The sequence below is a fragment of the Bos indicus x Bos taurus genome, chromosome 19 (genome assembly GCF_003369695.1).
Source record: "Bos indicus x Bos taurus breed Angus x Brahman F1 hybrid chromosome 19, Bos_hybrid_MaternalHap_v2.0, whole genome shotgun sequence".
NCBI lineage: Eukaryota > Metazoa > Chordata > Mammalia > Artiodactyla > Bovidae > Bos > Bos indicus x Bos taurus.
This window is the reverse complement of record NC_040094.1, coordinates 54,441,763-54,466,543: the sequence shown is the minus strand read 5'-3', so window position 1 is coordinate 54,466,543 and position 24,781 is coordinate 54,441,763. Positions and strand designations below refer to the sequence as shown.

Here is a 24,781-nt window from a genome sequence, read left to right as displayed (position 1 = left end):
TGGGAACCGATGGGGGTGGGGTGGCTGCAAGTGCCCCTTGAGAGCCTTGGAGCCCAGCCCCCTGCCGCCCAGCAACTCTGGGAGTTCCCAACTCTCCTTGTCCTTGGACCCCCGGCCCCCCCAACACCAGGAGGGACTTCCAGACCCTCAGAACCCCACCCCCAGTGGCCAGTCCCCAGCCTGCTGGCTCCTAGGGTTGCCAGGAGGAGGGCGGCGCGGGCGCTCCCCCCCGGGCACACACACAGTTAATCCTCGGCGGCTGCTGTTTGGATAAAATGCGCTGGGAGCGTTCGAGGCTCCGCGGCCGCTCACATCTGGCCGGGATTTGCTCCTTACACGTCTGTCCCGCTTTCTTCGGCTCTTCCTCTACTTTCGAGAAACCGCGTTTCCGCTTCTGGCCAAAGAGACCTCGGAGTCCAGGCGATCCAGGTGCCGGGAAGGGGTCGGCTGTTGCCTGCACCGCCTCCCCTCCCACCCACCCCCTCCCCCGCAAACTTTCGGGGCCCTCTGTTCCGGAGGACTTCTTTTTTTTTTTTCCTTCCTGCTTGCTCTCTCCTTCGACAAGTCTGGTCTTCCCTCGACCTGGCCGGGAGGAGGCTCCGCCGCTGGGAGATGCTGTAAGAGAGGCCGCGGGGAGAACGCGGGCGGCCAGCTCGCTCCCGGACGCCGGTGGTTGGCGGTAGGTGGCCTGGTGGGCGGGGTGTTTGTGCGGGGCGAGGGTAGGGGGGCCCGGAGCTCCTTTTTCTGTCTTCAGCATACTCAGAGAATCGGTACCTTGACTGGGGCGGGCAGCGGGCGAGGAGCATAGTGGGAGGGGTCGGGGGCACTTGCTGCCAAGGGGCAGAGAGACCAGTTGCGGGAAGGGTCCGGTGCGGGTTCCTGCTGCTGCCTGCCTTGGTGGAGATGCCACGGAGAGCCGTGGCGTGGTCTCCATCTGTGACCAGGAAGCAGGAGGCTCCGTGGCAGATGCTGTTGGGAATGACTGGTTCTGTTTGTTTGTTTTAGTCCCTAAGTGGTGCCTGACTCTTTGCGACCCCATGGACTGTAGCCCGCTAAGCTCCTCTGTCCATGGGATTTCCCAGGCAAAAATACTGGAGTGGGTTGCCATTTCCTCCTCCAGGGGATCTTCGCCACCGACGGATCGAACCCGCGTGGTCTTGCATTGGCAGGCGGATTCTTTACCACTGAGCCACCTGGGAAGCCCCTGGGAATGGTTGGACCTCCCTTGATTTTTGTGGCGTGTTTACATTGCTTCATTCTTCTCCGGGTGTGAAAAGGAAAGGAATGATACCCAAGTTCCCCCTCTATCCCTGGTGGGGAGCTCCTGCCCCAGTAGCTCCTGCCCCAATATCTCCTGGATCATGTGAGATCCAGACTTGCCTGTGGGCAACTTGGACCCCACACAGAACAGGGAATGCTGACTTTGGCCCCTGCATCTAATGGCTTTGGTGTTCCTGGAGGGGTCCAGTCTGGACAGGAAAAAATGATGTCCCTTTCCCGGGGACCCTCTGGTCTGCCGGCATCACGAAGGTGGCCCTGGTTGGGGCTGGAGTCGCTGAGCTGCCCTTAAGCCTCTGGATGGAACATGCCTCTCGGTGCAGCACGAAATGCCAGGCATCTCCATAGCACAGGTGTGAGCCCACCTGTCCAGGGCACACATGTCATGTGAGCCTGGGCCTCGCCGTGCACAGCTGCTGTGTCTCCCGTGGGACCCCAGCGTGCTTCAGGCTGACCCACTCGGGCGCGGCCCGCCCTGTGACTTGTTCCTGTCTCTTCTCTCTTTCACTTGGTTTCTAAGAACGGAGGCAGTTTGGCACACTAGGAGTTTCCTCCTCCGAAGCTTTGAAAATGGGGAGTGTCCTGAGAAACTAAGTTTTCTCAACCGCCAGCTACATCCTGGGTCCCTGGGGGGAGGATGTGAGGTCCTCAGAGGCTGCTGGGCCTTTGCTTTTTATAGTTCAGGGAAGCACGCGGACAGCCCCACGTGCAAGGTCACACATAGAGGCACTTGACTGTGTGTGCTGCCGGGAGAGGCCGGGCAAGAAGTACATGCTCCACAAGGCCTGCTCACTGTCCCTGCTGACCAGAGAGGCCGGAAACACACAGGTGAAGGGGAGATGGGGACTGAAACACACAGGTGAAGGGGAGATGGGGGACCAGAGGGTTGAGCTGTCCTCTCCCGCCCTCCTTCTCCACTCTCCTTCTTAACCTGAGCGTAAGAGGAGCTTAGGGATGACCCAACAATAGTAGTAGCAATATAAATGATGACAGTACACGTGCGTGTGTGTATCTGTGTGATTCCCACACAGTAAGCAATGAGCAAATGCTGATTCTCAACAATTCTACCAACGGCACTGTCATCCCTGATAAGCTCAGAGAGACTGTGGCTTGCCCAGAGGCAGTAGGTGGAGGACCCGAGGCCTGCATCTCTGTGCCCAGAAGGGATGTGACTTGCTCAAGGATGTGCAGCTTTCCAAACGGAGGCTGGAAAACCCAAGCTTCTCAAGTTTGCAGATTTCTACTTCCCAGCTGCCCAAAGAGAAAGTTCCTTGGGGCCAAGACAGCCAGGTTCTGCTTCCCAGGGACCCTGGCCCTCTCTTCTGGCTCTCTCTCCCCCTTCCTTCTCTCATCTTGAGTCTCTTGGGATGCCAAAGTGAGCAGCGGGTCAGGAAGACAGAGAAATGCAGGTGCCAGAGGCCTTGGATGGTCCATCTTTCAGCCAGAGGACACCGCTGCCTGTCTGGGGCAGGTGCAGCCAGCCAGCGAGGGGCATGCTCACAGGTGGGAGCTGAGAAAGCCGACATGGCCTCGGGAAGCCTGCAGGCAACTCCCGCCTCATTCCTGGGACGTAACCTCCCTATTCAGGGCAACCAGCGCAGCATAATTCTTTTGGAACATGCTTCTTTCTGTTGTTCTTCCTGGTGCCTCGCTCCCTTCCCTCCACCCACCCCCCCTTCCCAGCTGTAATTAGCATGACTCATAAACCAAATATTCTGGCATTGAACTTTACCCATCAAAACAAAGATGAAAAGAATTTCATAGATATAGTCATGCTGCTGGGCGCCCTCACTGGACGTGAGCTTGTCTTTGGGTTTTTGTCTTCAGGGGCCGGACCCTTGTGTGGGTCCCTGTTCCCGGAGTTGGGGGTGGCTGAGGCTCCAGGATCATAGGCGAGAGGTGGTAGTTTGCAAAGTAGAGGAAGAATAGAAAGTTTCCCTTCTGTTATGGTCCCCACACTCTGCTGACAACTTAAGGTAACTCTGCCTGCTCACCTACTAGAGAGAGAAATGGCCGTTTTGGAAGCAGCCTTGTCCCCCCGCTCTGAGAGCCCAGCAACCTTCAGTGGGGCCGATGGCATCCCAGGACACTTCATCTTGGTGGTGTAACTACCACGTGTGCTAAGGCTAATTATTTTCTTCCTGTTTTTACCTGCTGAAATCTGCCTTCTCATAAAGTCAAATGAGACAGGGCAGCTTCCTGGATGGGACTCTTGACATCTCCTTGAACTGACCTCTCCCACAATGCGAGGGACCACCTGCTCACAGTGAGAAGGATTTGGAAAAGGACCATGAGAGCCTGACCAGGTGCTTCCTTCTGTGCTCTCGGGGCAGCCCAGGGAGCCGGTCCCCTGGGTCCCAGGATTTGGGATCCCTGGGGCGCCTCCTGGGCATCCCCGGCCTGGCAGGACCAGTTCTGTGCTTAACTACAGACATGCAGAAGTGGGCACGCTGGCTCTTCCCTTCCTCCCCAAGCCTGTGGTGAAACTTTTGCCACTGCGGCCTGTGACCTCTGACCTTTGTCTTCTTGCCTCTTGGAGAGCGGCTTGGTGCCATGAGCAGGCGTGGGAGCTCTTGAGACCTTTGGGGGCATCTTTATCTCTGAGTCCTCATCAAGGTTGCAACCGAGCAGTGCCTGAGCAGTTGGAGGCAGAAGCAACTCCCAGACCCTGTGAAGCCACTCATCCTTCCCATGCTTGCTTCCCAGGACTGAGCTCAAAGTGGAATGGGTGTGGGAGGCCCCCCACTGCCCACCCAGCTGTCCCTGGCCTGCGCAGAGGCCTTTGGAGTGAACCCCTCTCCAGCTGTGGACGGCACAAGCATAGTCCTGTCCTGGCTTCCTGTCTCATTCAGGATGGCCATCAGGAGAGCTTTGGGCCTGCCTGCTCCTCCATGTCTGACCACTTCCCTGCCTGACCATCTCCTTGGCTCGTTTGAAATTTTCTTGAAATGAGATGGAGCAGAGCAGGAGACTGTGGGCAGGGATGCGGGATGGGAAGGAGGCAGACAGGCGGGGTGGGCCGTGGGGGGTGTGGGGAGCCTGTGGACCCCAGGTTCATGGCGTCTTGTGCTGTGTCAGATGTTGCTGTTGGCCACTGGTGGATCCCCACTTGGGGGAAGGCCCCAAACCCTTTGCCTCCCTTGCACCCCCTCCCAAGTGGGGACATCTGGTTACCAGCCGTCCTCTGCCCTGGGGACTAGCAGAGGAAAAGGACCTCGCCTGGGAAGGCTGCCAGCCCTGGTGGTGCTGCGGGCGGGTGCAGGCCAGACGTTGGTTGGGCTGGGCTCTGCCCCTCTGCCTGCAGGTTCTGAGGCTGGTGGTCAGGGTGGGTGACTGGGGTGTGCTCGGAAACACTTGGGCTCTTTCTGCTTGTGAAGAGTCTGAAGTGAGTTCTGGTGAGAGATGGGTGGATCTGGGTGGGGTTCAGAGTAGCCCTGGCTCTCAGATTTTCCAGCATTCAGGACATCTATCCCCGACCTTCCCCTTCTCCCCACCGCCTTTTTTTTTTTTTTGGCTGCACAGTGTATCATGCAGTATCTTAGTTCCTTGGCCAGGGATCAAACCCATGCCCTCTGCAATGGAAGAGCAGAGTCTTAACCACTGGACCACCAGGGAAGTTCCCTTCCTCCCTCGATTTAAGATATAGTTATGAGAACAAGGGGCTTCCCTGGTGGCTCACGTGGTAGAATCTGCCTGCAATGTGGGAGACCTGGGTTGGGAAGATCCCCTGGAGAAGGATCTGGCTACCCACTCCAGTCTTCTTGCCTGGAGAATCCCATGAACAGAGGAGCCTGGTGGGCTACAGTCCATGGGGTTGCAAACAGTCAGACATGACTAAGCAACTCACACTTTCACACGAGAATAAGACCCATGGTACTGTAATCTGTGTAGACCTATGAGAAAGAGACCCTGAGAATATCCCATGGAACAAGCAGACCCAGGCCTGGGAAGCTGGGGAGCTGTGCTAGAGTTCAATGCCTGCCGTTTCCACTTTGTTCCCTTCTGATACTGTATTCTTCCCCCGGTTCCCTCTCTGCAGGGACCTCTCCTCTGGGGCCCCCACACCTGACCCCAGGCAACCTCTGAGGGATAGGCAGACACAGGGCACACTCAGTGCATCCACAGTGTCGATTATTATTATTATCTTTTGGCTGCTCCATGCAGCATGCAGGATCCTAGCTCCCTGACTAGGGATTGAACCTGCACCCCCGGCATTAGCAGCACAGAGTCTTAGCCACTGGACTGCCAGGGCAGTCCCCCAAAGTCAATTCTCTACACCATTCCCCTCTGCGAGCTGCACTCAGCCTCAGACCCCTTTGCTTCTGAGCATCAGAGGGCATGGGACGTTCACCATCCCTGTGAATTGTGGGCTTCCCTCTTCCCTCCCCTCCAGACCTCACCCATGCACCATTTGCTCTCTACCCTGCAAGAGCAGTGCCCTCAACATGTACATTCAATGGGCCATAGCCCCCATGCCCTTCCATTCTGAGGTGTGAGGGGGGCTCCTGGTGATTCTGTGCCTAAACCCAAAGGAGTTCAGCTCCAGCAGTGGGTGTTAAGATACGACCCCAAGAGATCTTAGCACATCACTTTGATGAGACAGTTATCAGGGATGCCCCAGTGCCCTGCATGGTGCTGGGCCTGGGACAGGCCCTCAGCAATCTGCTGGAGGGATGGACACGAGGGTTCAGCTGGGAGATAATTTCTGCAGGGCCCGGGGCTGCTGCTGCTGTTCCCACGGTAACCGAGTGAGCTAAGCAAGTGAATGCCTGCCCAGAAGGTGGGGCCCCCCCGCTGGACCGTGGTTTGGTAGAACCAGCCCATCCTACCTGGCTTCTTCCTGGAGGCCCCCTTGAGGCGCAGCAGCAGGAGCTCTGCTGTCAGGCACACCTGGGTCTCACCTGAGCTGTAGCACCTGCCACAGCAGGGCCTGAGCGGTGACTCCCTGACTCTGAGCCCATTTGTTCCTTGGAGAAATCGAAGTGGCTGTAGGGGTCAAGTGCAGTAGCCTCCGTAAGGTATGTGCCCAGAGCCCAGCACGCAGCAGGTGGTTAACCAGTGGTCACGGTAGAGCTTTGTTAGAAGCAATCTCTGGTAATGGACAGGGCTGCTCACGGGCCCATTAATGCGCCTGACCATGCCTGACAATGGGCTCATGGCTTTTTCTCCATTTCCTCCTGTTTGATGGCTGCAGGCAGCTTCCTTCAGTAGCGAGTCACCAGTGATTGGTGTGTGAAAGGCAGAACAAATCCCCTGCTTCTAGAGAACGTGTTCTCTCCAGCTAGCCTGATTCTAGCCCCGCTCCGGCACCTTCTCCCGCATAACCAGTACCCACGGTAACTCCAGGGTTCTGCTGCCTGATCGGAGCACTGTGTCTTCTTCTTTTTCCATCACATTGCTAGAACCCAGCCCTCTTCCCAGTGCTCAGCAGACACTCAACACACACTTACGAAAGAACGTGGGACTTTAACATGAGGACAATTTATATTCCACACAGTCTGGCTTGAGCCCCAAACTCGCCACAGTGTCCCCAAGCCCCTCCCCCGTTCTCCTCTCCCTCGAATAGACTCAAATTCCTCAGAATAAACAAAATGCTCTCTCAATCCCCAGAGTGGGGCTTATTTGTCATTTTTCTAAGTGGAAAATAATGTGTACTTAATGTGAAAAAATATGTGACTATTATAGGGGAAAACCCCAGAGATACTAAAATAAGAAAATGGCAAACATCCATATTTTCATCACTCGGAGATAATTGCTGTCAGCAGCCAGGTGGGTGGCCTTTGGGTCTCTGCAGTTACTGTATGTGCGTGTGTGGATGTGTTCTTATGTACATTTGTTTTCAACCTGCATTTTAAACTCATCAGCATTTTATGAACATCTTTTCATGCCCGTAAATACTCATCTGTTGACAGAGGTCAGTCCTTAGTGCTGCTGGCTGAGGTTGCCCACCTCCCAGCATCATTTATTTGTTTATTTGCTGCTAAGTCACTTCAGTCGTGTCCAACTCTGTGCGACCCCATAGATGGCAGCCCACCAGGCTCCGCCGTCCCTGGGATTCTCTAGGCAAGAACACTGGAGTGTGTTGCCATTGCCTTCTCCGATTTGTTTATTTAAATGCCTTTAAATGGAGCATGTGTTTCCCTGTTGTTGCAGTCTCCACCCCTCCCTATGACATTACAGCCCAGACCACGGTCAATGGCTAAAGGCGCTTGAGTTTGTCGCCCTGAGCAACCACCTCGTTTTTAGCTTTCCATTGTGTGGATGTACCGTCATTTGATTAGACAGCTTTTGCAGGATCTCGGAGGTGGTGGTTTGTAACTTTGGTTGATGGAGGCAGTGGGTTGCAACTCTTATTTTTCTTTTAAATTTTTTTCTTTTTGGATCTTCGTTGCTGCTCGTGGGCTTTCCCTAGCTGTGGTGAGTGGGGGCTGCTCTTCGTTGAGGTACAGGGGCTTCTCCTCATGGTGGCTCCTCTCGCGGTGCACGGGCTCTAGGAACGCGGCTTCAGTGGCTGCAGCACCCGGGCGCACAGGCTTAGTTGCCCCATGGCATGTGGGGTCTTCCTGGACCAGAGACGGAACCTTTGTCTCCTGCACTGGCAGGTGGATTCTTGACTGCTGGACCACCGGGGAAGCCCGTAACTTTTTTTTTGAAGTAGAAGGCTTTGAGTGCTGATAAGAGGAGCATTTGAGGCAAAGACGGCTACCTGGTCACACCAGGATTCCGCATTCTGATGACACATAATAGTGTGTCCTTGGTCACTCTCCCCACTTCCCTTCTCCCCCTACTGCAGACCACCCACGTTCCAAATTAGAGACAGAGCTGAACACACTGGCTTGAGTCCTCTTTGGACGATGGCTCTGCTACTTGAGAAGGCCTGAAAGGGAGTGCGGAATTCAGTCAGTACTGAAAGTCAGACCCCAGACCCTGGAGATGCTTGTGAAAAACGCATCACCTGTGTGTGAGGACCTCCTGGCCTGTGAGGGGACCAGACAAGAAAGCCGCTCTGTGCCAGATGCTGGGGGAGGAAACTTCCTGGAAGAGGTGGCATCGGGCTGGGGTCTGAAGGACACGGCAACGGGGAAGGTGGCAGGAGAAAGATATGGAGGATGAGACCGTGGTGTGACTTCTGTTGGGACTTCCAGTGGCTCTAGGTGGCTGGCGTGAAGGATACAGGTGCAGGGGTGGGGATGAGGGGCCAGAGATGAGACGGGAGATAGATGGTGAAGTTTAAACATTTCCTCTACTTTCGTGGGAAGCCTCTGGGGCCAAGGGTGGCATTCAGATGTGCAGGTTTGAAAGTGGCCTCTGGCAAGCAGTTTGGAAGGCAGAGGAGAGACGAGACAAATGCAGGGCTGAGAGAAAAGCGGTGATGGCAGCCTAGACAGGGAGAGAAGACCTTCAGGAGGCCTGGTGATGGTGCGGGAGAAGCAGGGGTCCAGGGTTCTCCCAGGTGCCAGCCTGCGGCCCCTGTGTGAACAGCTGTACGTGCAGGAGTAGGAGCAGGGCTGCTGGGGGCTGAGAGAGAAGACAGAAAGCTAACAAGGGGCTCGAGCATCTTACGACAGACTGAGGAGACCTGGTCTGAAGACAGCTGGACACCTGGGTCCGGACCAGCGCTGTCCAATAGGACTTTGCAACCATGGACGTGTCCTCCCAGCTGTGCTGTCCAGGAGGGGAGCCACTTAAGATGTGCTTGAGTGACGGAGAACGGAAATTTTCACTTTGTTTAGCTGTCATTAATGTATCTGGCCCCAGGGGCCAGACACTACTGTTGTGGAGAGCACAGGCCCAGAGCTTGGTGGTCAGGGACGCCTGCTGGGGACAAGGATCGAGGACCCATCTGCTGAAGCCATCGTACAGGAAAAGACGGGCAGAAAGCGTTTGGAGGGAGAGGGGCTGAGAGCTGAGGATACAGCCTGGAAAACACCTGTCTCTAAAGGGGAGGTTGCGCAGGGTAATCACTGGGAGACAGGGTGGGCCGGAGCAGGGGCGGAGAGGCAGGTGGTCATCTCCGGCAGGCGCTCTGCAGCGCACACGAGAGCCAGAGCTGTCTGGGCTGGATCGGGAGGTGGCGGGACTGTTGGATGCTGAGCTAAATTACACTCTTGACTTAGAAGCCACTAGATGTGGGACAACCTTCTACCTTTTGCCAAACTCCCCCCACCCTGCCCTGTCCCTGGAGATGGCTGTAAAACACGGCAGTGATTTTCAGGTCCCAGAAAATTGAAAACGGTTGTGCTGCTTGTAAAAGGGGTAGTGCGGTGGCCGTGGAATTCCCAGCTACTTCCCACCCTCCGTCTTGGGGGCGGTCAGCCCTCTGAGGGTGTCACCACTGCGGGGCAGTGGGCCAGGGGCCAGGCCACCTGCGGCGTGGGCTCCAGCGAGCACGAGCTGTCAGTGGCTCTTCTCTCTAGCACGGTTCTCAAAGCGGGGGCAAGCCTGCCGCCCGAGGCCTCACAGCTGGGAGGTGATCTAAGGACAGGGCTCTAGTCAAGGAAATCTTTGTTTGTACTGGGGAGGCTGGGCTGGCCAGGTGCCCCCGAAGGCCCGCCGCCTGCGGCCCACGTGGTCTCCTTGTTTGCAGGGCCTGGGCAGAGATTTAGGCAGTGTCTGCTCTCAGCTCCAGGTGAGCCCTTTCTGGTCTAGGCACAGAGAGTTGCCCCAGGAGAGGATGGAGATGTTTCAGGATGGGGAGGAGGCCTGGCCCGTCTTACCTTGGCTGTTTGGTCCCAAGTCAGCGCAAAGGAAGCCCTCGCTTATTCATCAGCAAGTAGCCCTGGAAGACTTCATTGCCATCCCTGGCCTTGGACTTTGGAGGGAACAAATAAACCCCCGAACCTTAAGAAAATAAACCCTCTTCCTCTAAACCAGAGAACAGCTTCTTGGAAAAAGGAGAAGAAAGAGATTCCGCGAGGGAGATGGGCACCAGGACGCCTTCATCTTTTGGGAAAGGCTCAGCTTACCCCCAGTTGACCGGCGCATGCGTGCGTGCTCAGTCGCATCTGGCTTTTTTCTACCCCATGGACTGTAGCCCGCCAGCCTCTTCTGTCCATGGGATTCTCCAGGCAAGAATACTGAGTGGGTCAAAGCCGGTGCTCTGGGACAACCCAGAAGGATGGGGTAGGGAAGGAGGTGGGTGGGGGGTTCAGGATGGGGAGACACATGTACACATGTGGCTGATTCATGTCGATGTATGGCAAAAACCACCACGAGATTGTAAAGTAATTAGCCTCCAATTAAATAAATAAGTAATTTTTTTTTTTTTAAAGGGAGACACACACACACACACAAAGAATACTGAGTATGTTGCCATGCCCTCCTCTGGGTTATTTTCCTAACCCAGGGATTGAACCCGTGTCTCCTGCATCTCCTGCTTTGCAGGCTAATTCTTTACCTGACTGGAGTTTCTTTAATAAAGGATCCCCATCCCCCACCGCTGCTTCCTCTAGCGTGTTGGGAGGAAGCCAGAGAGGGCCCAAGACCAGCTGGGGCTGCCCCATTACAGAAGGGAAAATTAGATATGAATTGGGTTCCTGGGTTTGGTGAGCAAACGTCATTTATCAAGTGGACGTCACTCTGCCTCCCTCCTGCCCATCACTGGAGGAGCCTGGTAAGTGGAAAATGAGTGTAATGAATGGCTTCTGGGGAAGGAAAGCAGATGCCACGTGTTAGACAATCCTGATGGTCATCAGGGCCAGAGGGACACCCCAATATGGGGCTTTCTTCTTTCTGGGCACCCCAGGATCTGAGTCCAGGGGACCTCTTGCAGCAGCTGGAGAGCTCTGAGCATCTCAAGTGGAGAATTTCCGCCAGATGTCGAAGCAGAGAGGCAGCTCCAGGGCTTCCTTTCTGGTGGAGAGATCATCAGGGAGGGGAGAGGGGGGCAGGAGCAGATGTGCCGCTTGCTGAGCTGAGGGATGGATGATGCTGGGTTGAGACAGGCTCTGATTGGATGCTGAGTCAAGTCGCCTTCTTATCTAGAAGACATTAGGTGTGGGAAGACATCCTATCTTAGGCCCAACTTTCTTGGGAGATGAGTGTGAAATTTGGGGATTGATGTCCAGGCCCTAGAAAAGCCAGACGAAGATATTTGTCTTGGGAGTAAATTGAGGTCTGGGGCCCGGCCAGAGCTCCTGGAAAGCGTCAGCTGGTACAGAGGAGCAGAGTCCTTCAGGAGATATTAAGGAGGGTTGGTGACTGATTCAGTGTGGCGGGCATGTGAGAGGAAGGCATCTAAATGACTCTCAGATTTCTGGCCCACTGTTTGCTCATGCTTCCTACTCCCCCGCCCCCCAACTTCATGTTAATAGGACTGAGCTGCCCAGTGGAGCTTTCTACGGTAATTGAAATGTTCTGTTCTCTGCCCTCCAGTATGGTAGCTCCCAGCTCCCTGTAGCCATTGAGACCCTGGAATGCGCCTAGTGTGACTGGGAACAGAATTTAGAATGATCTTTCCTTTATTTTATCTTTTTGGCCGTGCCATGCAGCATGCGGGGTCTTAGTTCCCCAAGCAGATATCAAATCCGTGCCCCCTGCTATGGAAGTGTGGAGTCTTCACCACTGGACCGCCAGGGAAGTCCTTAGAATGTTCTTTAATTTTAATTGGTTTAAAATGAAATAGCCACAGGTGGCTGGTGGCTACTGCAGGGCATAGCACAGGCCTAGAATGTCTCTCTCCTTTTTTTTTTGTAGATGAATATCTTTTTTAAATTTCTAGTTTGTTTCGTTTTGGCTGTGCTGGCTCTTCGTCGCTGAGTGGGCTTTTCTCTAGTTGCGGAGAGTGGCGGCTAGTCTCTAGTTGTGGCGTGTGGGCTTCTCATTGCCTGGGCCCTGTTGTAGCGGAGCACCGGCTCTAGGGCCTGCGGGCTTCAGTAGCTGCGGCGCATGGCTCAGTAGCTGTGGCTCCCAGGCTCTAGAGCACATGGCTCAATAGTTGTGGTGCATGGGCTTCATTGCCCTGCGGCACGGGGGGTCTTCCTGGATCAGGGATTGAACCCGTGTTTCCTACATTGGCAGGCGGATTCTTTACCACTGAGCCACCCAGGAAGCCTCCAGAATGTCTCGTTTTGAGTCAACATCTGCCGTTTTTGCCTTGGGCTGTCTCCTTCACTGGCTGGTAATCGCCTTGAGGTTATGGGGTGTTTATAATCTGCAGTGGCATCCCTGCCTCCCAAGCTCTTGCCTGATGCTGTGCGCATCACCGGCATCCAGGAAACCATGGCTGTGTTCAGTTTTCTGCTGAGAGGCAATTCCTGAGCTACATAGGCCATTTGGACTTGTCTTCTAAATTCCTTCTAATCCAGGGAGATCCCGGGTTTCTCTCCCCTCTCAGAGCAGCTGGTTACCCGATGATGATCAGGGAAGAGGGAAAACCATGGTTATAAAATGCTTTTGTCCAAGGGCACTGAGCTGGGTGTGGCCACAAGGCAAATATGTGTAGCCTGAGGGCTGGGAGTTCACTATCAGAATGCTGGCTGACACCCTGGAAGTGGGCGGGCCCCCCAAAGTGCTGGGACCGGTTTTTGAACAGATACAAAGAAACTTAGACTTGTATATGAAAATCCTCTCCTTAAAGGATTCACCACACATCCATTCTGGGGCTCTGGAAGATAAAAATAATTAACCAGGAAGTGTTCTCACACTTCCTGTCTTCCTCCAGACCCTGCCATTGACCCAATTCCTCCTTTTCCCCTCCCACCTACTGTTGGAAGAGGGGAGGAGGTTAAGCTGCAGGGTGATGGGGAGGGTTGAGGGAGAGGAGAAGAGGAGCCACAGGTCCTGGAGGGAGTGAGTGGTAGAAAAAGATGTTCATGGAATTGCCATGGAATCTGGCAACTGAGTGTCTTGCAGGGTTTGGGATGGGCAAGTCCAGAACTTGAGTCATGTTGGAATCGACCTCAGACGCCTTGACCGCAAGGCTGCCAGGAGACTGGACCACGCAGGACCAGATTCAGAAGGGTTACACATCCCTGGCCGAGCCGTCCTGGGGGTCGCTTCCCAGACCTGCCTCGCTGAGCACAGCACGTTCTCCTGAGTCACCTTTCTGGGCTCCACACCCCCTCTGTTGCAGGGGACTTTGTTTCACTGGAAATCACTAAAGTGGGCCAGAGCCAAGTTTGGTTGGAAGTTGGGCAACACTGTTTTTTTGCCCCAAAGTGATTAAAATGATCATAGTCATGATGCTGACTTTGCTGTGGGACTTGGGGAAATGGTTCTGAAGATAGTTGCGAAGAGGGAAAGGTTTCAATCTGGGTTTGCCTTGGCTCCAAAGAGGAGGTCCTTGAGGAGAACCTCCAGCCTCTGCTGACCTCTCTCAGTCCGCCTGGCGCCTCCGACACTGCCGGGCCATCACGGCTCCACCCCCGCCGATATCACCACCCCTTCACGGGCTGCATCCTGGTCTCCGTCTCTTCTGACCCAGGTACAGAAAAATTCCCTTTCTAGACTTCGAAAGAGACATACCAACGTGCAGAAGGGTGCTTCCATTGGGGGTGGAGGACTGATTCTCAACTGGGAGGATTTCTGCCTTCTGGGGGACACGTGGCAAAGTCTGGAGACGGTTTTCGGCTGTCACAACTGGGGGTAGGGCTATGCTGATGACATCGAGCGGGTGGAGTCTAGGGATGCTGCTAAACATCCTGCAAAGCACAGGACAGCCCCTCCCCCTCCCTCTACCCCACGACAAAGGTTGATCCAGCCCCAGATGTCCTCGGTGCCCAGGCTGAGGGACCCCGGGGGCAAAGGAATCCAAGATAACTCCTTCCTTCCTCTTGCTGTTATTTTCCAACTTTCCCCAAATGAATTGTATATTACTTTGGATTCTGGGGGGACAAGATGTTTAAAGAAAGGAAAATCTCTTTTCCTTTCAAGTGATGCAAGTTTGGCATTGAAGAGGAAAACGAGAGTAATTATCAAGGCGCCAAGGAAAAACAGAGGAAATACAGAAATAGGGCAATAAACAAATTTGGAGAATTCAATCTGACAAATATTTGTTGAGCAGAGGGTGCTGCAGGATGCTTGGCGGGTCCAAGATGAACAAGACCATGTCCCAGGCCCAGAGGAGGTCACGGGTCTGCGGTGCAGAAACTTCCCGGCCAAGAAAAACTCTTTGCAGAATGAGACAATATGAGAAGCACAAACAGCAAAGAGCACGGGGAATTGGTTCCAGTTGAGGATCTGGGGGGCTTTCCTGGTGGCACTAGTGGTAAAGAACCCACCTGCCAATGCAGGAGACATAAGAGACATGGGTTCGACCCCTGGGTCGGGAAAATCCCCTGGAGGAGGGCATCGAAACCCACTTCAATATTCTTGCTTGGAGAATCCCCATGGACAGAGGAGCCTGGGGGGCTACAGTCCATGGGGTCGCACAGAGTCAGACACAACTGAAGTGACTTAGCACACAGGCGTGCACCAGGGTCTGGGAGACCTTCAGGAGGAATATGAAACACCTGGATAGGTCTTGGGTAGGATTTTGATGTGATTGGAAGGCAGCCTGTTGAATTCAAATCCAGCCCCCATGGCTTATAAATTGGACAGCCTTAGGCTAATCAACTTTTCAATGTCATTTTTTCCTCACTGGTGCTTAGTTACTCAGTTGTGTCCGACTCTTGGTGACCCCATGGACTGTAGCCCTCCAGGCTCCTCTGTCCATGGGGATTCTCCAGGATAGAATACTGGAGTGGGTTGCCGTACCCTTCAGCAGGGGATCTTCCCAACTCAGGGATTGAACCCAGGTCTCCCGCATTGCAGGCAAATTCTTTACCATGTGAGTCACCAGGGAAGCCCTTCTTCACTGGTAAATTTGGTATAATAATGAATGAATATTGTCTCCTTAAAGGATTCCCTGCAGGTCCATCTGAGGCCTTTGATAGGGTAAAACCTATTAATGAGGAAGTAATCTCAGAAGGAACCCAAACCCACAGGGTTGTATGGATGAATGGAAATGCTCTAGTGATCCCCAGCACCAGGCCTGGGGCAGTTGTCAGTGGAGCACGGGCTCGAAGGCATGTGGGCTTCAGTAGCTGCAGCGTACAGGCTCAGTGTTGTGGTGCACGGGCTTAATTGCCCTGCTGCAAGCGGAATCTTCCCGGACCAGGGATTGAACCTGTGTCCCCTGCATTGGCAGGTAGAGTCTTCACCACTGGGGCACCAGGAAAGTCCAGGAGAGATTCTTTTAATATGCGTTTTACGAATTACACTTATAAGTACAAACTTTTTTTTGTGAAATGGAGGTGAGGTCGTGAACGTTTTGAGTGGGGGCACTGGTTCCAACCAGTTTCTAGGTCATTGGGAAGGTCTCTGGGCCCTGACTCTTGGCAGGTAGAGAATGTGGAGGTGGCGGGCCCAGCTAATCCACTGCAGGGGATGGGGGTATGCAGAGAATTGAAGAGGTGGTGGAAGTGTGGGTTGGGGGCTTGGGGGTGGGGTTCCCGCGGAGGCCAGCCTTCCTGGCTCCGTCTCATGTCTCTGAGGACCCACTGGGAGCCTCAGCTCCCTTGGCTCTGGGTGCTGGTCCTCTGCTTCCCCCAGGTTTTCCTGACCTGGCATGGGGCTCCAGCAGGGCCAGAGCATTCTGTCTTCAGAGCTAAAACAGCGAGCCCACTAACACACAGAAGAAAGAACGAAGCTGAGAGTCAGCACAATGAGAGGGTCGTGCCCTCCGGGGCTGCGAGGTCTCTGAACCAGGGGAGGTGAAGTACGTCCACGGAGGCCCAAGACACGTGAAGGGAGCATTCACCTGGATAGACGATTACCAAGAAAAACAGAACTCGCTCTCAGTATTTTCGTTCCCCTTAGACATGAAAAGAGGAGTTAAAGAAAAATCAGAAAATCAGACAGGACCTTCTGAGGCTGTTTCCTTGTTTGATGCTTTGTTCGTCCCCCATGAGGCCTGGTTCCCAGCTCCAGCCTGGCTGAGAAGGGAAGTAGGTGTTCTTACTCCCCCAGCTTCAGCCCTTTCGCTGTGCAGTCCAAAGGGTCCAATTTAGTGTCCTCGTCAGCACTTTCCATGTTAAATTGTATGTTTTGGTGAACAAAATGGGTTGGGATTGACCACCGTCTTCCCTTCCATGATGGGAGGTTTTCCAGCCACCAGAAATAGCCGAGGTGCACGTGACTCCTGACTCCACAGGCGTGTAAACCCCATGGCTGGCCCGGGTTAGCCAGGGTGGTAACTGACAGTGAGAAACAGGTGAGATGTTGTGTCTGTTTTAAGCTCAAGCACTGCCTCCTAGTGGGCTCACTGAGAACCACCCCAGTGGTCAGCTCTTTCTAGAAGGACTATCTCAATCCTGGACGAAGAGGGTCCTGTCCAGAGCTTTTTGGAGAGACATGGAGCTGGCTTCAGTGACAATAAGTGCCCTCTGGGGCTGGGCAGACTCGCCCCCCACCCCCACATCAGATACTCAAGGACACTTACTGGTGGGCCACCTGGTGGCCAGAGAGCAACTTGACACCTTCCTGCACACCGGCCCCCACGGTGCTGGCTGGGGCAGACTCACTGCACAGTGGACCCCCAAATTCATTCCAGATTTTGCTCATTGTCCTAACACGGTCAAGATACAATCATCTTCAGAGCTCAGGGTTGAGGGGTCTCCTTCCTGGGAGGCATGGGGGTGCTGGGCAGAGCTCAGCGGCCACAGGCAGCCGGGTGCTCCAGGGTGGAATGTGCGAGTCTGTGCATATTAAGTTTGTGAGTGTGCTGAGAGAGTGCATGTTGGGGGTGGGCATGCATGTATGCCTGAGTGTGCACACATGTGAGTGCATGGGAGTATACACGAGTGTGTTGAGTGTGCAAGTATGAACACAAGAGTATGGATTTGAGTGTGTTTTAAGTGTACTGTCTTGAGTGTGTGTGGAGTGTATTTGTGGATGAGTGCGTATTGTCTGTGTGAGAGAGGGTGTGAGTACGTGTGTGTGTGGGCCCGTGTGTATGTGCGTGAACATGCACTGGGGTTTGTGTGTGTGTGTGGGAGTGTGTAGCTAGGTATGTGAATGTGTTCAGTGTGTGAGTGTATGATCACCCTCCCAGGAGGAGCGGCAGCGAAGCGCCTCCCAGAGTAGTGGCTGGGGCGAACTCCATGGGCTTGTTCTCCCCGTGGGGCTCTTCCAGCCCACATCCTCCGTGTGTCTCCCCAGCAGGGCTTGGCGGGAAGATGGGCTCCCGCGGGCTGAGACTCTCGCTGGCGTGCTGTCTGCTGCTGGCCTTCGCCTGTGGTCTGGTGCTGGGCCGAGTGCCCCATGGGCAGCAGGAACAGCAGGAGCAGGAGGGGACCAGGGAGCCGCCGATGGACCATGCTGAGAGGTGAGGCCATCGGGTGTGGGTGCCGGAGCTCTGGCTCAGTGGTGGGGATAAGGGCCGAGTCCGGGCACCCCCGAGTGCTGTTGACGGCCAGAGAAGGGGCAGAGGCTGAGGCTGAGGAGCTGGGGGACGGAGGCAGCATTTCTCCTTTCAGTGACCCGGGCGTGTTGTCTGCAACTGTGGGTAGTAACCCAGCCTCATTCCAGCCCCAGAGGAATATGGGTCTGCCTGAGGTTCTGCAGTCACATCCTTAAAAAAGAACATGCCACCCCCCGACCCCAGCCTTTGGTTTCTTTGCATTCTCGCCTGTCCTTTGAGAGTATCTATTAGAGCTCTAAGCACCACCTGGAAGTAGAAGGCAGGGACGCTGCTAGACCGAGAGTGCATCTCCACCACCCTGCTGTCTGATCACATTACCAGGTGGGGGACAATGGGTGAAGACTGACACAGGAAGTGGCAGCTTTCCTTGAAAAGTTATGAATTTCTTCCTCATGGCATTGTCTTCATATACCTGATAGCTCAATTGGTAAAGAATCGCCTGCAATGTGGGAGACCTAGGTTCGATCCCTGGGTTGGGAAGATCCCCTGGAGAAGAGAAAGGCTACCCAGTACAGTACTGGCCTGGAGAATTCTGTGGACTGTATAGTCCGTAAAAGAGTCAGACATGACTGAGCGACTGTCACTTCACTTTACTTCATATACATATGCCTTCAGTGATACACAGACTCTAGGATCTTTGGGATATTTTGTAGGGATACATAAAACGCTTAGGATTACTGATGGAAAAGTTGTTCATCAAACAAGAGGTCCTAGACACCCAGTGCTGGCTTTGAGTTTTATCAGCACTTTTCACTAGTCAACTTTGGGCTGACTTGATACTCAAGGCTTTGGGCTGTCTTGGAATATATTGGAATTGCATAGGTCTGGGGCAAAGGAACATCATTCTTGGGCCTTTCTGCTGGCTCAGACTTATAAAGACTCTGCCTGCAATGCAGGAGACCCAGGTTCCATCCATAGGTTGGGAAGATCCCCTAGAGAAGGGAATGGCCCCCCACTCCAGTATTCTTGCTGTAGAGTTCCATGGACAGAAGCAGACTACAGTCCATGGGGTCGCAGAGTCGGACACGACTGAGTGACTCGCCCTTTCACACACACAACAGCATTCTTGACCTTTGTCTTGTCTTCTCCTCCCCTTCTTCTTCCTCCTTCTTTTCATTTAACGAACATTAATCAAGTGCTGCTACTGAGCTGGCCATCTGCCTGGCCCTGGGGACATACACATCGATGACACAGTCTCTGGGCTCCAGGAACTCCAAGGCTGTGGGGGGACAGACACGCATGACCCACTTCAGTGAGGCTGGCTCTGCAGTACAAGTGTGTCCACAAGGTGGATGTGGAGGGTGGGGGAAAGTTAGGTGGAGAAGTGACTGGGTCTTGAAGGTCACTGGGGGAGCATCCCAGGCACAGAAGCAGGGGAAGCTGCCTGGCAGCCAGGGCAACACGTGTGAAGGGCAACCTTTCCAGTGTCTGACTGTGTAAGGCTAGTGGGTCCTTTGAGTAGTGGGAGCCAGTGTTGGAGGGTAGAGGCTGGGAGGATGGGATGAGCCTTGTGGGGAAGGATCTCTCTGGAGCTTCATCTGTAGGGGAGTCGTGGAGAGATTTGCATTTCATGGTGTTCTAGAAAGAATTCTGCCCAGGGGAATGAACTGGCAAGAAAGAGATGAATTCCAGGAGAGCATTCAAAATGCCAGTGGTCCCAGAAGTGAGGAGAGCCAAGGGCCCAGGTCCTGGAAGTACTTTGTTGGTGGACTGGGCTGACCCCTCAGGACTGCATGATTCTCCGAATGGAGCAGAGAAGCATCTGTAATGAGGCTGAGGGTCCCATTCTGGTCATGCTGGTCATGCTGCTGCTGCTGCTGCTGGGGACAGGGTTTGGAAAGAGAAGACTCTAGGGACAAGCAGAAGTGAAGGGCTGTCAATTTGGGACACTTCTTATGTGTGGGGCTCATGGAATCTTTGTGGAGACTTCTGCTGGGAGGTGGGGGCAGGGTTTCCTCTGAGGGTCTAGGACTTGTTTAGTTGGTAAGTTGTGTCCAACTCTTTTGCGCCCCAACATGGACTGAAGCCCGCCAGGCTCCTCTGTCCATGGGATTTCCCAGGCAAGAATACTGTTTTTTCGGTATTGAATACCATAGGCGTGGGTTGCCATTTCTTACTCTGGGGGATCTTCCCCAGGAGAACCTGAGTCTCCTGCATTGGCAGATGGATTATTTACCACTGAGCCATGAGGGAAGCCCCTAGAGCTTGTAGGTGGCTGAGTTTAGGGCATAGAAATCCTTTTCCTGGATTGTCTGTGATTTGAAAATAGGAGCGGAGTAAAACAAGGGGCTGACCCTTTGATGAGAGGACTGTGCCACCTCCAAGATGGTGCTGTCACAACCGAACAGCTGCAAGCAGAGAGCACGGTGCAGTGCAGTGTGACGCCGGGAGGTGGCAGCGTGGAGCTGCTGCTCCCCGGGATCCTCAGGAGCCCCTTTCCAAATGTCAGGTTGTAAACAGGACCGTAGAGTCTCCAGCTGCTGCAGTTCCCAGGAATCCCACAACGTCTGGCTGAGCCCTCTCATTTGCAAACAAGTCAGCTTGACATAGTGTCTTCCAGAATCCTGGAGGTCAGAGTTCCAAGTTAAGTGAAGTGAAATGAAGTGAAATTTGCTCAGTTGTGTCTGACTCTTTGAGACCCCATGGACTATAGAGTCCATGGAATTCTTCAGGCCAGAATACTGGAGTGGGTAGCCTTTCCCTTCTCCAGGGGATCTTTCCAACTCAGGGGTCGAACCCAGGTCTCCCGCATTGCAGGCAGATTCTGTACAGTCCAAGCCACCAGGGAAGCCCTAGATACGTGAAGGGGATGTTCATTCAAGGGCTGCCATGTCATGTCATCCCGAGACCCCTCCTAGAGGTGCCAGATTTCTCCCATGGAGCCTCCATCTTGCCAGGCCCTCAAATTGTTGCTGTTTTTGTTATCATTATTTCCACGACGGTCACTACAGTTAACGGAGGGCAGGGGCTCTTTCTGAAACTTCACTGAGGACCTTAGAGTTCACCAAGAGCCAGTGCAGCACATCTGGGAGGAAGATGTGGCTTCCTGGATGGCGCTAACAGTAAAGAATCCGCCTGCCAATGCAGGAGACGCGAGAGACGCAGGTTCAATCCCTGCATCTGGAAGATCCCCTGGAGAAGGAAATGGCAAGCCACTTTAGTATTCTTGCCTGGGGACTTTCACAGACAGAGGAGCCTGGCGGGCTACAGTCCATGGGGTCGCAAAGAGTCGACACGACTGAGCACAGAGCACAGCAAGAATGCAGACATCTGAGTTGAGAGCATGCGAGTCAGGTAGCCCAGACTCTCTAGCAGAAGACAGAGAAGAGTTCCTGGCTCTGAGAGTTCCTGGCTTTTACAGTGATGTCTTTACTCCCTTAGAGATGAAGAAGAGCATGAAAAATACGGCCCCAGGCAGGACGAGGAAGCCCCTGCTTCTCGGTGCCTCCGCTGCTGTGACCCTGGTACTCCCGTGTACCAGGCCATCCCGGTGCCGCAGATCAACATCACCATCCTGAAAGGTCAGGCACAGAGACCAGCCGAGGGCACCTTCCCCTGGGGAGCAGAGAGGGCGCTGCCCTGTCCTGATCGGACGGCGGGGCAGAAGATAGACTTAGGGAGGAGGAGGGGCAGGGGCAGATGGCTCCCTTGGGGCACTGAGCAGAAGCATGCTGTCATCTGGGGGGAGGAAGGAATTCTGTTTCTGAGGCTCTGGTCCCCTTCCAAGAGGAAAGGTTGGGGACAGGACCACGGGAGAAGAAGCCTCAGGGCAGCTCTGGGTCTCACCCCTCCTGCATTTGCACCGAAAGCCTCAGGGTCACGGTCCTGCGAGCAGCACATCACCTTGCACAGCCCGGCACAACTGAGTCGGGAAGCCAAACGGCCCGGGTCCTACATCCCCGGGGCCCTGTGTCTGCAGTTCATCTGCTTCGAGAGAGCCATGGGCCTGGCCGCGGCTCCTGTTGCTTTTGGATAAATGCTTTACGTTGCAGGGATTTTCCAGAAGGAAGAAAAAAAATTTTTTGATTGCTTCTGGATGAAAAGAGAAGAATCCTTGAGATTGCTTGACACCGTGTGTTTTCCCGTCCTGTTTAGGTGAGAAGGGCGACCGGGGAGACCGGGGCTTGCAAGGCAAATATGGCAAAACAGGGTCCATGGGTGCCAGGGGCCACACGGGACCTAAAGGGCAGAAAGGGTCCATGGGGGCCCCCGGGGACCGCTGCAAGAACCACTACGCCGCCTTCTCCGTGGGCCGGAAGAAGCCCCTGCACAGCAACGACTACTACCAGACGGTGATCTTCGACACGGAGTTCGTGAACCTCTACAGCCACTTCAACATGTTCACGGGGAAATTCTACTGCTACGTGCCCGGCATCTACTTCTTCAGCCTCAACGTGCACACCTGGAACCAGAAGGAGACGTACCTGCACATCATGAAGAACGCAGAGGAGGTGGTGATCCTGTACGCGCAGGTGAGCGACCGCAGTATCATGCAGAGTCAGAGTCTGATGCTGGAGCTGCGGGACCAGGACGAAGTGTGGGTGCGCCTCTTCAAGGGCGAGCGGGAGAACGCCATCTTCAGCGACGAGTTTGACACCTACATCACCTTCAGCGGCTACCTGGTCAAGCCGGCCAACGAGCCCTAGCCACCTGCCAGCCTCCGTCGCCACAGGCTCACCTCCCCTTCTCCCTGTGCCCCACCCTCCTCTGCTGGACCTTCCCCACCCCACCCCCCACCATCTGGAACCTCCCTCATCCACTCCTGGTCAGCCCCTCCTGCACCCGGGTTTCCCAGGCCCCCCATGCCACCCTGCTTTGGCATTCGACATGACGCCCCTCACGGGAGCGGGAAGCAACGTTGGCTGGGTGGTCCCAAGCCTTGCTGTGTCCGCACGTGCAATCACCAGGTGGGTGTGCTATGGGAGTTCCCCGCTGTGTACACGTCCTTGAGTGAGACCCTCCCCCGATGTGCCCCACGACAACGACGCACCAGGGTGTCCCAGAGCAAGCCACCCTTGCTCCAGTTGCTGGGAATAATAAAGCCAGTTCTAAAGGTTGTGAAAGGAGCAAAGTAAACCATGAAAAGAGAGGGAGGCAGTTGTTATTTTTGTCTTCCGCTGGCCCCGCTGGCTCCCAGGAGGGCCGTCTCTGCTTTAGGCAGCGGAAGGCTCCTGGTAAGACAAGATCTAAAGTGGATGCCGAGAGTATCCACTAGAGAGGAAACTACTGGCTTAATATTTTAGGCCACATACAAACCTTCTTGGGGGACAGCTGGACTGATGTCCACATCCTGTGGACATTCCTGTGGCCTCGCCCAGGGGCTCAGCTGGTCTTTCTGAGCCACAACAGTGAGGGGGTTTGAACTGGGCGGCAAGTGTCAGCTCCTCAGAGGGGCAGCCACGCCCTCGGCTTTGGCCTCTTACTGGGGGAATAGTCTGCTGTTCAGTCTACTAGAAACCGTGGGCTTCTGGCAGCAGGTGGTTCTCTGAGCAGCAAAGGTCAGTACAACCCAGACAAGCCATGCATCCTTGCGTGGCTCTGTTCACCAGCACCCCCCACACCCCACCCTGGCATCCTGGGCAGGGCTTCCACGCCTGCCACCCTGGCACAGGCTTTCTGTCCCTCTTCTCCAATGGGTCAGCTAGGGAAGGCTCAGGGGTCTTTGGTTTTGTAGCAGCTCTCATGGTTGCACAATATTTTCAATAAAACCTGCTCATACACCCTCTCATAATCCTACACCCCAGAGGGTTCAGCATTCAGCCTGCCAGGACCCTCCCCTGGAACCTCTTTGACCATCAGCCTAAGACCATGCAGGGGGGTGCTTTCCTGGGCCCCAGAGCAGGGGAGAGTTCGAAGGGACTGGAAGGCTCCCCCCTGCCTGTCTCCGGAGCTCCTGCACAGCTTAGCCTCTGAAAGAGGGTGTGTCCCCACCACCGGTGTCAGAGCCTCTGCTCTGAGCAGGGTGTGGGGGCGCTGCCTGGATTGGTGCTCTAGTTCTTGGCTGACTTTGGCCAGGCAGCCCTCCCCCACTTCCCTACATCAACCCCCAGGGCCGGGGTCACCCTGCCTGCTTGGGCCCTAGGCCCAAAAGGAGGCCTCCTGCTCACGATCTGGTAATGCCCAGTCTTGACCGATCCCTCTGCCCTCGCCGGGCCTGGCTGTGGGGTCTGGGGTCCATACATCCCTCCCTCTGCTGGTCAGACTTTAAAAACTGTTTCTGTTTCTGCTGGTGAGCAGGGTGCCCGCCTGCTGCTTTGTGCTGCCTCGGTGCTCTTTCAGAAAACATTAAACTCGGAATTGTGTGTTTCAGCATCACAGCCTCATAATTTTTGGGCCTTGAGACAAATCCTCCTCCTTTCTTTCTTTCTTTTTTTAAAAAATATTTAGTTATTTGGCTGCATCCTGTCTTATTTGGACACACGGGACCCTGTGTTGCCGTGTACAGACTCTCCAGTTGTAGCACTGGGCCTGGTTGCTCTGCAGCATGTGGGGTCCTAGTTCCCTGACCAGCGATGGAACCGACATCCCCTGAATTACAAGGCAGATTCTTAGCCATTGAACCACCAGGGAAGTCCCAAATCCTCCTCTTTTCTATCTCCTCCCTTCCCCCACCGGAACCCCGCCGACTGTCCATTGGTGGCCTGGGAGCCTTTAGCTTGGAACCTGGGAACATGAGTGCCCAGTGGCCATAGGCTGGGCCATGAACTGCCTCATTTCTCACAGGAATGCATTTCACAGCCAGATGAGGCCCCGTCGGACGCCCGGTAGGAGAACAGCCTTCCTTGTTTTTTCTGGCTTCCAGTGGCCCCATGTGTTCCATGGTTTGTGGCCACCTTGCTCCAGTTCCTGCCTACCTCTGTCTTCACGTGGCCTTCTTTCCCCAATCTCTTAAATCTCCCCCTCCCTTCTCTCCCAGTTGTTGGAATTAGGGCCCAGCTTAAATCCAGGACATCTCCTTCCTCTTGAGATTACATTGATTACATTGTAATTGATTTGCATTGATTACATTTGCAAAGATCCTATTTCCAAATAAGGTCACGTTCACAGGTATCGGGGGTCAGGACCTGGATCTATCTTTGGAAGGATGCAGTTCACCTACTA

At 54.5% G+C, this 24,781-nt stretch overlaps 1 protein-coding gene across 5 annotated transcripts; it reads left to right on the top strand.

The window, feature by feature from the left end:
* The first annotated feature begins 85 nt into the window (after nucleotides 1-85).
* On the top strand, nucleotides 86-23,992 carry C1QTNF1 (C1q and TNF related 1). Of its 5 annotated transcripts, none has more exons than XM_027518213.1 (4): nucleotides 86-679; nucleotides 17,419-17,584; nucleotides 21,062-21,201; nucleotides 21,776-23,992. In XM_027518213.1, the coding sequence occupies exons 2-4, from the start codon at nucleotides 17,436-17,438 to the stop codon at nucleotides 22,324-22,326; spliced, it is 840 nt and encodes a 279-aa protein (XP_027374014.1). In that variant the 5' UTR covers nucleotides 86-679; nucleotides 17,419-17,435; the 3' UTR covers nucleotides 22,327-23,992. The 5 variants fall into 5 exon arrangements, with proteins under 5 accessions (XP_027374014.1, XP_027374012.1, XP_027374016.1 ...); XM_027518211.1 differs by having other exon boundaries at nucleotides 88-679; nucleotides 17,422-17,584; XM_027518215.1 differs by lacking the exon at nucleotides 86-679 and adding an exon at nucleotides 2,009-2,106.
* Nucleotides 23,993-24,781: the final 789 nt, after the last annotated feature.

Bases quoted from the DNA above. Each gene is read 5' to 3' on its own strand.
- C1QTNF1 (XM_027518213.1), top strand. From the start codon at position 17,436: ATGGGCTCCCGCGGGCTGAGACTCTCGCTGGCGTGCTGTCTGCTGCTG. The intron at 17,585-21,061 runs GTGAGGCCATCG...TTACTCCCTTAG, and splicing joins CCGATGGACCATGCTGAGAG to AGATGAAGAAGAGCATGAAA. The intron at 21,202-21,775 runs GTCAGGCACAGA...CGTCCTGTTTAG, and splicing joins CAACATCACCATCCTGAAAG to GTGAGAAGGGCGACCGGGGA.